At 44.7% G+C, this 11,499-nt stretch overlaps 1 protein-coding gene across 1 annotated transcript in view; it reads left to right on the top strand.

Moving 5' to 3' along the window:
• The window catches only part of RAB38 (RAB38, member RAS oncogene family), a 63,555-nt gene continuing 58,341 nt past the window's right edge, over positions 6,286-11,499 (top strand). Inside the window, exon 1 of the mRNA XM_003482585.3 lies at positions 6,286-7,044. Coding sequence (XP_003482633.1) covers positions 6,843-7,044 — 202 coding nt within the window. The 5' untranslated portion in view covers positions 6,286-6,842. The remainder of the gene's footprint in view (positions 7,045-11,499) is intronic.

Below are 11,499 nucleotides of genomic sequence, written 5' to 3'. Positions count from 1 at the left end.
TCCAGAAAGCCTGGTAGAAACGCTCAAAAGGCAGTGGGAACAAGGGAGCAGAATGCAGAAGGGAGGGGATTTTAGGTGCAGGCAGAGAAATCATCAGCAGACATCAGGTAGTTGAACAGCATTTTCTTTTCAGCACATATCCTGAGCCAGACACTATGCTGAGCACTTCACGGCAGTACTTCCTTAACCATCTGACAACTTTAGGAGGGAGAAATTATCATCCTCATTTTATACATGAAGGGACAGGCCTATAGAGGTTAAGTTACTTTACTAAGGTCTTACACCCAGTTAGTGGTGAACCTCAAATATGAAATCAAATAAGATAGACTGATGGCTGGGTTTAATGTCTGGCCTGGTTTGCTGTCTTGTCATAGGATTAGAAGACCTCAAGCAAGTAAAGTCGGAGTCCCAGGGATGGAGAATAGCAGTCTGGAGTGGTGAGCAACTAGGAAGGGGAGAAGCCAGCAAAAGGGTCTGAGGAGAGAGAGGGCCATGTATATGCATGCTGACTTGCACTCTAACCAGAAAACCCCCAGCTTCATGGCAGGGGCTTATGCCTTACATGCTCTTATGGATAAATGAGACCCCACTCCTTATCCTGTCCCTCAAAAAATTCTGTCATGGTGTTTTATGCATAAATATTTCTCTCTCTTTCTCTCTCTTTTTTTTTAATGGCCACAACTGCAGCATATGTAAGCTCCCAGACTAGTGGTTGAATAGCAGCTGCAGCTGCCAGCCTACACCACAGCCACAGCAACGTGGGATCCTTAACCCACTGAGTAAGGCCAGGGATTGAACCCACATTCTCACAGAGACAACAGTGGGCCCTTAAGCCACTGAGACACAGTGGGAACCTCTTTTACACAGAAATATTTGATTGACACCCTTATGGTGTATCAGTAACTTCCTTGAGTTATCCTCTGAGTCAGACTATACCAATCCCCTTGGTCCCACGTGTTATGATGAGGGGCACATTCACAAGAGAATCTCAGTATCATTAAGCTGTGAGCCACAGAAGTAGACTCCTGGGTTTACACTCTCTGCACAAGCTGGTAAGATCACTCCCACGAACAGATAGCATGCCATTTTTACTTTGTGTTGCCTTTTTGCCTCAGTTGTTGAATGAGTGTGAGATATATCCTTTTATCTTTGAATCACACATTTTTCTTTTCCTCCTTTTTTTTGGGGGGGGGGGCGGCAGTACCAGCAGCATATGGAGGTTCCCAGGCCAGGGGTCGAATCGGAGCTGTAGCCACTGGCCTACACCATAGCCACAGCAACACCAGATCTGAGCCTATACCACAGCTGATGACCTACACCACAGCTGATGGCAATGCTGGATCCTTGACCCACTGAAGCGAGGCCAGGGATCAAACCTGCGTCCTCTTGGATGCTAGTCAGATTTGTTTCCACTGAGCCACGAGGGGAACTCTTCTTTTCCTCCTTTATATTTCTCTACATACTTAGGACTTTGTAAGATACACAACCAACCCCTTTTCCCTACAGCCTGAATATCTAGTCGTTTAGTAGAAACAAAGCTAGAGTAGGAGTCTGGACCTGCATTTTAGCACATGCTAAAGGAGTGTGGTAGAATAGGAAAAGCCTGTATTTAGGAATTAGGAGTTATAATTTTTATTCCGTCACTTTTGGGCAAATTACTTAAATTCTTTGAGCCCCACTTGCCTCATTTTCAAGTGGGGGTATGTACTAACCAGTGATTGTGAGGGTCAAATTAATTAACCATGTGGGGCCTGGTCCATCATAGTCACTAAGCCAAAGAAGTTGAAAGTCTGAGTTCATATGGAATCATTTTGTTCCACGTTCTTCTCAAATGCTTGCCTTTTGCCCATTCTGTAGTTCACTTCCACTCATTCATGTAGGGTGGGTTAGGAGGAAAATGGGTCCTAACTCAGGCAAGATTCTCCAGTGCAAATCTAATGTGTGTAGCTATGGCACATGATTTTATTTATTCATTTGCCTCTAGCATATGGAAGTTCTTGGGCTAGGTGTTGAATCAGAGCTGGAACTGCTGGCCTTCGCCACAGCCACATGGGATCTGAGCTGCATCTGAAACCTATACCACAGCTTATGGGAACGGCAGATACTTAACTCACTGAGTGAGGCTAGGGATTGAACCCATATCCTTATGGATACTAGTTGGGTTCTTAACCTGTTGAATCACAACAGGAATTCCTGGTATATGATTTTAATTGTTAATAAATCTACTGCTGGAAATGATTTAGGGCATAATCTGGTTTTCTTGGTCCAGACTAATGGCGGGTTCAGAAACTTACTTATAATCATTTTTGGATGATAATCAATATATATCTATTATAATTTTTTTTTTTTCTGGTGAAAAAGTCCAACACCATTAATCTCATAGACCTCATTTCAAGCACTTCCCATATGGAATCCACCTTGGCCTCTTTCCAAATAATCTAAAAATTGCTGCCTAATTCCAGACAAGTGCTGCACCCCAGAATCAATACTGGATATAAATCCCGTTTCAAGTTAGCACAAGTTTTAGACAAAACTCGTATATAAAAGGGGAACTTTTTGAAGGTAACAGAGAAATGAGCAGTAGCTTTAACTTGGCAGAACTATTTATTAGAAGAGCGATTTAGGAGATTTCTCAAATGCCACCCTTAGTGGTAGATCTCATTTGAGAACTCTAACCCTCTGCTTCAGGAATGAACACTGTAGGATGGTCCTGCCTTGTTCCTGTAGTTTGGTGTAATTATTAATAGTGCCCCCTTACACTCTTAGGAGTCCCAGCTTGAATAATAAAAATTTATCGTCGCCTCTTACAGGGCTTTTCAGAGTAAAGTCCATCTCTTTGAAGACTGCATTAATCTAAGAAAAATTACCTTACCTATCCTACAACAGAGTATTTGGCACACTCTCTTGCAGTCATTTAAGTATTTCTTCAGAGCAATAATTAAGAACCACATAAGCTAATGAATAACTCCCTACGGCTCTCTTATTGCTGGAAACAAATGAGGTAACTTCATAGGAGCTCACCTAATACAGCAGGCCTGGGAGGGAAACATGAGAGCTTCAAATTTATGTTTGCAAAGCAATTTCCAATTATTTAGTTTTTCTATTTACTATGTGCAAGAATATGTCCCCACACTGGACAACAAGCAAATGGAGTCTTAGAGAAATCTGACTCTGTGCCTTCTGGAATACCATGCATACTTGAATTCTGAGCCCCTTGTGGCCTTGTATACATTTTACAGACTTAAGTCCCCTACTTTCTTGTTCTTCAGGAGAGGGTGTGCTGTGGTTTAGCAATTTGAGGACAGTAAGATTGTCAGCAGATCCCCAGCGATGCTTTGAGAGTTACCATGGAAAGCTGATTTCCATGGTGCAGGGTGGCTGCTGGGAGGAGGTGCCACATGGCACAACCCCCAGCCCTTCTCTCTGGAGGGAAGGAGAGCTGGCTTGTCAAGGTAAAGCCAGGCTTCCTTCTGGACAGTGTGCGGCAGATAGATTCTCAAGTTGAGACAGAAGGGTTCTTAAAGAAGCCTCCTATTCTGGTGGCGGAGCAAGGACAGCAACAGTGATGGTCTGCCTGTTTGCTGATGCCCTTTTCATCTCAAGATGCTCTAACCTGGATCTAGTTTATATTCTATCTCCACCTACCTGGCTTCCTGATTGCAGTCTAGTTCTCAGCAAAAGAAATAATTTCAAAGCAAAACAAGGGACAACAGAAAGGTCTGCCCTCCCCCTCAAAAAAAAAAAAAAAAAAAAAGTGCTTGGAGAGCCCTTATCTTAGGGGAAAAATACACAGCAGCTGAGAGAACAGAGCCACGAAATCAGACGCGAACTGTGGCATGTTTGTTTTGAAATGGCCCATTCATGCCTTTCTCCCAAATCTCCTTAAGTGGGGGGTGGGGTGAGGGGATGAAGTGCAAGATCAAAAACTCCACCTGTAATGGTGCCATGGTGGGGTGGTTAGAATTGGCTGGGGTGTCCCTCTCCCCTGAAGAGGTCTACAAGACCCAGAATTCTGGTATTTTAGCATCGGGAGTATTCTGCAGAGATCTTGCAACCCAACTCCCTCATTTTACTTAGGCTCTTTCAGGATTTTACTGAACTGCTAGCCTAGGAATCTTAGTCTAAAAGATTTAAAAATTACAAGCCAAGAGTCATTTCTTTCCACTGTGAAGAACTGTCATGGGACCTAAATGAATGACTCTGGAAATGAACCACGATTCTTCCTGCCTCACTGTGACTGGTCACTGTCCCCAGAGAGGCAGCAAAGCAAAGCAGAAGCTTTAGGAGCTGGTCCTTAATTTTGCATTCTTCCCCTTCCCCCCCATAAGCTTAGGTCCCAGAAAATCTGAATCATGGCCTGCCTGCCCCACACAATAAATCTAAATGTCTGAGGCTCCAACAGGCTCCTGATCGAGAAGAGACCAGGTGAGGGTGAGGATGACTCAGCCCGACTTGGCTGGGAAAACAGGCTGGGGCCTGTGAAGCTGGATCAGGCATAGCCTTGAGGGCTGGCTCACGTGACGTCTCAAACCTCCACCCCCTCCTTTGGTCTACTACCATTAGCTGCTGCTGCTGCTGCTTCTAGACTCGGTCTCCAATCAGTGTAGAATGATTTAGTTTTTCCATTTCTTTTTTTGGGGGGCGGGGTGGGGGCCACATCTGCGGCATATGGAGGTTCCCAGGCTAGAGGGTGAATCGGAGCATTTGCTCCTGGCCTACACCACAGCCACTGCAACTCAGGATCCTAGCTGTGTCTGTGACATACAGCTCACTACAATGCCAGATCCTTAACCCACTGAGTGAGGCCAGGGATCAAACGCACATCCTCATGGATACTAGTTGGGTTTATTTCCACTGAGTCACAAGGGCAACTCCCAGTTTTTCCATTTCTTTTGTCAGTTTTGTTACTTGTATTTTTCAAGGAAGTTGCCCATGTTCAACTTTCAAGCATATTGACATAAAACTGTTCATAATATATGTTCATTAATTGTTCATGTCTATATGAACTGATATTGACAATTTGTGTTTTTTCAAATTAGATTTTATTTTATTTTTTTGGTCTTTTTAGGGCAGCTCTGGAGGCATATACAGGTTCCTAGGCTAGGGTTCAAATTGGAGCTGTAGCTGCTGGCCTATGCCAGAGCACAGCAACTCGGGATCCAAGCTGCATCTGCGATCTACACTACAGCTCATGGCAACACCAGATCCCAAATCCATCATTGAGCAAGGCCAGGGATCCAACCAGAGTCCTCATGGATGCTAGTTGGGTTCGCTAACTACTAAGCAAACAAAGGGTTACTCCTCAAATTAGTTCTTGATCAGTATTATTGGGTGTTTGTCAGTTTATTATTCTTCACAGGGAACTACCTTTTGGCTTTGATGATTTTTTAAAATATTTGTTTTTTATGTAATTGTTTTGTATTTTCATCTTTATTTTTTATTCTACTGTTAACACCATTAGCTTTTTGCTTATTAGACCAAGCTTATCTTTCAGATCGACAGAGCCAGGATTTTAGATCTGGTGGGATCTTATTTTGCCATCATCATTAATTTTGCAGGTTCTCAGAATGAGACTTGGGCACCTTAGGGTCATGATCTACTCCCCCACCCCCCCACCCCAATCTGTGAAGCCACGGTGTTGGTCAGTGCTCTAGACAGGTAGAATACTTGGCCCACTTATTATATATAATCTGCTAATATATTACAAGCTGTATTTATTTATTTTTGTCTGTCTTGTTTGTCTCTCTTGTGCTCACAAGGAGGTAAATTCCTTATTCTGAGCACAAATATACATTGGTTAAAAGAATGAATCAAAAACAAAACAAAACACCTCTTTGGTACTGAAAGACTTAGGTTTGAATCTAATCTGGCTTTTTCATCACTAGCTGTTATCTATTTTTAAGACTGCTAGGATGATTAAGTGACATGTATAAAACCTGGCAAATAGCAAATGCTGGATAGATGCTTGCTCTTATTATTATCACTTAAAATAATCTGACTAGTTGTTTAAATTGTCTTTCAGGGCTGCTCAGAGCTTTTAGGAAAGCAGAGGAGGAGGCTACAGGCCATGGATGGATGCTCTTAGCATTTTCAGCCCACTTATCCTCCTGGTTAGATCATTAATAGTTGAATAGGTGTGAAGGTACTCAAGTGTTCCCCGCTCCAAGGCGGCTGATAGGTCAGGACTGCCATTACCAGGTCACTGAGAAAGAAAGGAGTCTGGGGCAGCTCTAATGACTTGCCCAAGGCCACTCACCTCGAAGACCAGGGCATGCTGGACCCAAATCCAGATGTAGCTCCTGAAATTGTATTATCTGCTGCCTCTCCAGCAAGCTCTGTCTACCGTCAGGGATGGTGGCGAGGCTCTTGACTTCTAAGAGCCCTTTGTTCAGCCAGGTTTGTTAATATCTTCTCCTGCAATTCACTTAACTTTTTGACACTCTCGCTCGCAAAACTTGGAAAATAAGACGCACATCTCCAGCTTCGTTGAGAAAAGCTCTTCGGAAACTGTAAATTGTGAACGAATAACCTCTACAAAAGGCATCTGCACGTGAGCCGACCGCCCACCCCCTCTTTCCAGGCCCGGGAATCGCTCGGGTCTCCTCCCTCCTCCAATGCCTAGAGGCGCGGGGTAGGAAGGAGGATTAACCCCTAGGCTCCTGTCTGGGCGTTTCTCCAGGCAGCTGGGGAGGAGTTCCGCCCCTCGCCCCCGTCCCGTCCCGCCCCGACGCCTCCACTCCCTTGCGCAGGCACGCGCGCTCCCCGAGTCTCTCCCGCCCAGGCCCCGGCTGCGCTTCCCCGGCCCGCACTGCACCGCACCGCGAGGCGGGCGGGCCGCCAGGATGCAGGTCCCGCACAAGGAGCACCTGTACAAGCTGCTAGTGATTGGTGACCTGGGCGTGGGCAAGACCAGCATCATCAAACGCTATGTGCACCAGAACTTCTCCTCGCACTACCGGGCCACCATCGGCGTGGACTTCGCGCTCAAAGTGCTCCACTGGGACCCGGAGACCGTGGTTCGCCTGCAGCTCTGGGACATTGCAGGTGAGCAGCCGGGGAGAGGATGGGGATGGGAGCGCCTCGCAGCGGTTCTCCAGTCCCAGGGCAGCGGCTTGGGGCCAAGTGGGAGACCCAGATCTCCTGGGCGCTGCGCCGCAAGAAACTTTCACTGGTGGGCAGGAAATTGGGTTTCAAAGAAAACTAAAGTTTTCTCGCGGGCGCGCGCGGAAACTTCAAGTGCGTTCCCTGGCACTTTGGGGCTGTTGATTTATCTTCCTCTCACAGCCTCTCCTGGGATCTCTCAGCCGCCACCCCAGGAACCCTTAGGGAAACTATCGGACTTGCATTCAGTTCTCGGTCTCCAGCTCCTTTTCCGGCCGCGGGCAGTGGTGCCGGTGACGCGGCCCCTCCCTGAGTGTCCTGCCCGCCCTTCCTTGCCCAGGCCACCGAGGGGAAGCCCCTAGACCGATTCACAGCGGGAAAGGGGAGAATTCCAGGCTAGAAGACTTTCCCAATTCTTGTTTCAAGGCTCTCTCTTTATTCCAGCTTTGGCCATTCCCTTTTCTGCCTTCGGTAAGGCCAGGTTGAGGTTCTCTGCTTTGATAAAGCCAAGGACCTTTCTGTATATGTACTGAGGGCAAAGTATTATTTATTGAGGGTAAAGTATTATCCCCCTCACCCCAGTCATCTGTGAAAAGCAGCTTGTGTATATATTTTAGGGCCACTTTTGTCTAAAGGTCTAAATGACATTAGCTACAGATTTCTTTTTTTTTAGGACACACTTCTTGCAGCCACTTAGACTGGCCAATGTGCCCCTGAAAAAGACTGAAAAATACCTTTCATGACTTGTTTATCCCCATCCTCAGGGATACTAGTCAAGTTCATTACTGCCAAACTACAACAGGGACTCCTGGCCACAGATTTCTAGATTTGGCTCTAAAGTTCACACTGAGAGGTTTGGAAAATGAGAAGTATCTTTACAATGTTTGAAATCAGATTTTGATTCCTAGGGTTGGTACAAGAAGTTAGGCCTTCAGCCCAATGTGCAGGTGCAGAGTTAGTCCTTGGACCAAGGCTGTGTGCAACCTGGGCATGTCCAGTCCTTCCTTGTAGACCCTCCTCTGCAGCTCACTAATCTGCTCAGTGGCTTCAGACAAGTCCCTTCGGCTCAGCTGCATCTCTGTTCAGTGGAGGGCAGTTGGGCAATGACAGGGCAGGAAGCTTCCTGCTCAGAAGTTTGAAGATCTTCAGGGATTCCCTGTGGACCCTTCAAACGGTCTGCCTCACTTCTGCGTACCTCATGGTCTGTGGCACTAGGAACCTTTGTAAGTGCTGGACCCAAACTGGCCACTTTTTCAGAAGGTTCATTTTAGCTGATGCATTTGACTGGAAACTCTTTATCATGCCTTGAAACGAGAACAAATGTGGAACATTTTTGAAAGGGCATTTCTGGTTCTGGGGAGTCCAGTGCCTCTTTAATCATGAGCTGCCAGGTCTTATGATAAAACTCTTGGCATGTGAACAGATTCATGCCTTTGGTGTCATCTTTAGCAGCTCTGGTAGCACAGAGGTTATCAGAGACCGGAAGATGCCATAGGCCACTATCTGATAGGGCTTTATATCTGGAAAATCCACTGCGAGTCTGTGTACTTTGCTACTGCTTGTCTTAGTGTTTGACAAGCCATCTAGCTGCATCTAAGTCTCTAGGACCCAGATTAGAATTAGCTTACTCTTTGAAAGGGGATGTAGCTATAATTTAGACTTTTGTGTGAAATGCAAGTAAGGATGTAACCTCAGACGTGTTACATAATGTCTGTGGATCTAGTGTCCTCCCCTAATGGAAAATAGTAGGGTGTAGAGATTAAGAGCCTAAATTCCAGAGTTGAACCACTTCTGTCCAAATCCCAATGTCCTGGGTGATTTTAGGCTATTTCTCCAACTTTCTGGTCTCGGTTCCCTTATCTATAAATAGTCAGGATGCTTCCTCCCAACAAATGAGAGATGAACAACCAGCAAACGCTAGATAAACCCATTAGTACTTACTACCTTGGAGAAACACAAGGATGGTTGTTACACTAGCTACTTTTTTTTTTTTTTTTTTTTTTTTTTTTTTTTTTTTTGGAGCATGCATAAATACTAGGCAGGAAGAACATGATAGAAATGTACTGATTAAGTCTTATTAAAGGATGATTCCTAATAAGTGATGATTACAGATAATCTGGTCCAAAACAACCAGCACAATTTTCCAGCTTTATTCACATTACAATTTAGTGATTTCATTTCCAAGCTGAGAAATATCTCCTGAGCTGTGGTTCTGGACCAAAGCTGCCATGGAGGCTATAGTCTCAGAAGTCTGTGTAAATAAGAAATCTGGAAACTCAGTTCTACAGGTACGTTGGTGAGCACCTTCTCTGCAGGGAAGCTTCCTTTTCCTGGAGTTCTGATATTCAGTGCTAACCTGTTAAATCCCTGTGGGCTGAGTTAGAAGTTGGGCAGCAGGCAGAGCTGGTTGGGGGGAAGCTGAGCCATTGTGGGAAAAGACGATGGGAGCATAGTGACTGAGCAAACTGACTTCTTTCAAGCTGCATAGCTAGTCCTGTGAGGAGTGAGTTCATATGAAATCCAGTCTCGACTGCCCAGCCAGGCTACTATCAGTGACGTGTATCTTATAGCACTTTCAGATCAGTTTGTCTGTCCAACCTTGGGGAATGCTTCTGTCTGCTTTGTGGTCACTTTTGGTATGTGTCTGAAAAGAACAGGTAGCGAAAACTGGGAGAGACTGACTTTGAGGTCACCGGAGGGGTGAGGAGGTAGAGGGGACATGCCCTATCCTGATAGGATTTAGATTGGTCTATTGTAGAGGGAATCTTTGCTCAGTTAGACTTTTCATATCCATTTGGTTCAATGCCAAGTAGGGTCTTATTTGTTTAACACATTTTCATGATGTGTGTCTTGAGCCACTTAGACTGGCCAGTGTGCCCCTGACAAAGACTGAAAAGTACTTCAGGGCTTGTGAAGTAGTCCTTGAAACCAATGTGATGAATCCTACAAAGTCCAGTTGCCCTGAATCCCAGTGATCCCACTGCAGAGGAACAGCTGGGTCCACTCCGGCTTCAGAAACTCCTGATAGAGTCAGAGAACTTAAGTCACTTTGCCCAAGGCCACCCCGCTAAGAAGTAGAAGAGCTGGATTTGACCCAGTTCAGTATGATTTGGAATCTGGCCATACTCTTGAGGACCACAGGCCTGTGAGAACCTGGTGCACTGCTGGCCCATGTCGTCATGCCCTCTTCCTCTTTAAAGGCACTGCTTCTTTAGGGCATGGATTATCCATGCCTTCTCTTTTCTATTTCTAATGTGTTTTTGGACATTAATCATTACCACTGTGCAGAGAGTGGACAGAAATGAAAATCTATTTCTGAAAATTTGATTCTTGGTTACAGGGTATTTTCTTTTTACGAATTTATCCCCCCCAAAATAAGTTCCCATTTGAGACTCACCTTTCCTACTCCTCTCCAAACCCTGATACCATAATTCCTCCACTGGTAATTAGTAGTCCACACAACTCTTGATGTGCTTTGGGAACCAGCTGCAGAATTAGGACACTGATAAAAGAGCAGTAGCTAACATCATTTAGGCATTTATTCTTACAATTGTCCAAGCAGATTTAATTTTTAATTTCCCAGTAAAATAGCTGGTTAGGCGGTAGGGCTGGAATTTAAAACTTGGCCATTGAATCCCACACTCAGCTTACTAACAGCTTTGCTCTACTTCCCAAATTTAAAAATGGAATACTTTAGACCATATTCCAAATATATTCTAATTATAGGTATTCTAAAAATGTAATACTTGACATCCGGCAAATCATGAAGCCTTGCTGGATCTTAGTTGCTCCATCTTTAAAATAGTGATTGTTGGGAGTTCCCTGGTGGCCTAGCGGTTAAGGATTTGGCATCATCACTGCTGTGGTTTGTAGTCCACTGCTGTGACGGGTTTGACTGGTGACCTGGGAATTTCCCCATGTGGCTGTTATGGCCAAAATAATAAAACATAAAATAAAATGGTGATTATTTCCCTGTGACACCACACATTTGTATCATGTTATCTCTTGCCATCACAATCAGCAATAATATAGTCTCACTGTGCCCAGTTAGTATTTGGCAGCTTATTCCAACTTCTTTATTACTTACTAGCTTTGTCTCTTATGCAAGTTACTTAACTTCTATGCCTTACTTTCCTGTCTATAAACTGGGGGCAACAGCAGAAATTGCATATTAGAGTTAAAGGACTGCAATGAGTTAATTCATGTAAAGCTATGCCTGACTCATGTTAAATGTTAGCTATTACTCTTGTTGTTTTAATTGTTATTACAAACTACTTTCCCATACATACATGTTCCTGCTTGATCTTCCCAGTGTTGCTGAGGGTATAGACAGAGTAGATTTCATTAAACCTCTTTTATATTAGAGAAGATCAAGAATTCAAGAGGTAAGGGACTTAC

This window comes from Sus scrofa, chromosome 9 (genome assembly GCF_000003025.6).
Source record: "Sus scrofa isolate TJ Tabasco breed Duroc chromosome 9, Sscrofa11.1, whole genome shotgun sequence".
NCBI lineage: Eukaryota > Metazoa > Chordata > Mammalia > Artiodactyla > Suidae > Sus > Sus scrofa.
The sequence above is the reverse complement of the archived record's forward strand: the minus strand, read 5'-3'. Positions and strand labels throughout refer to the sequence as shown.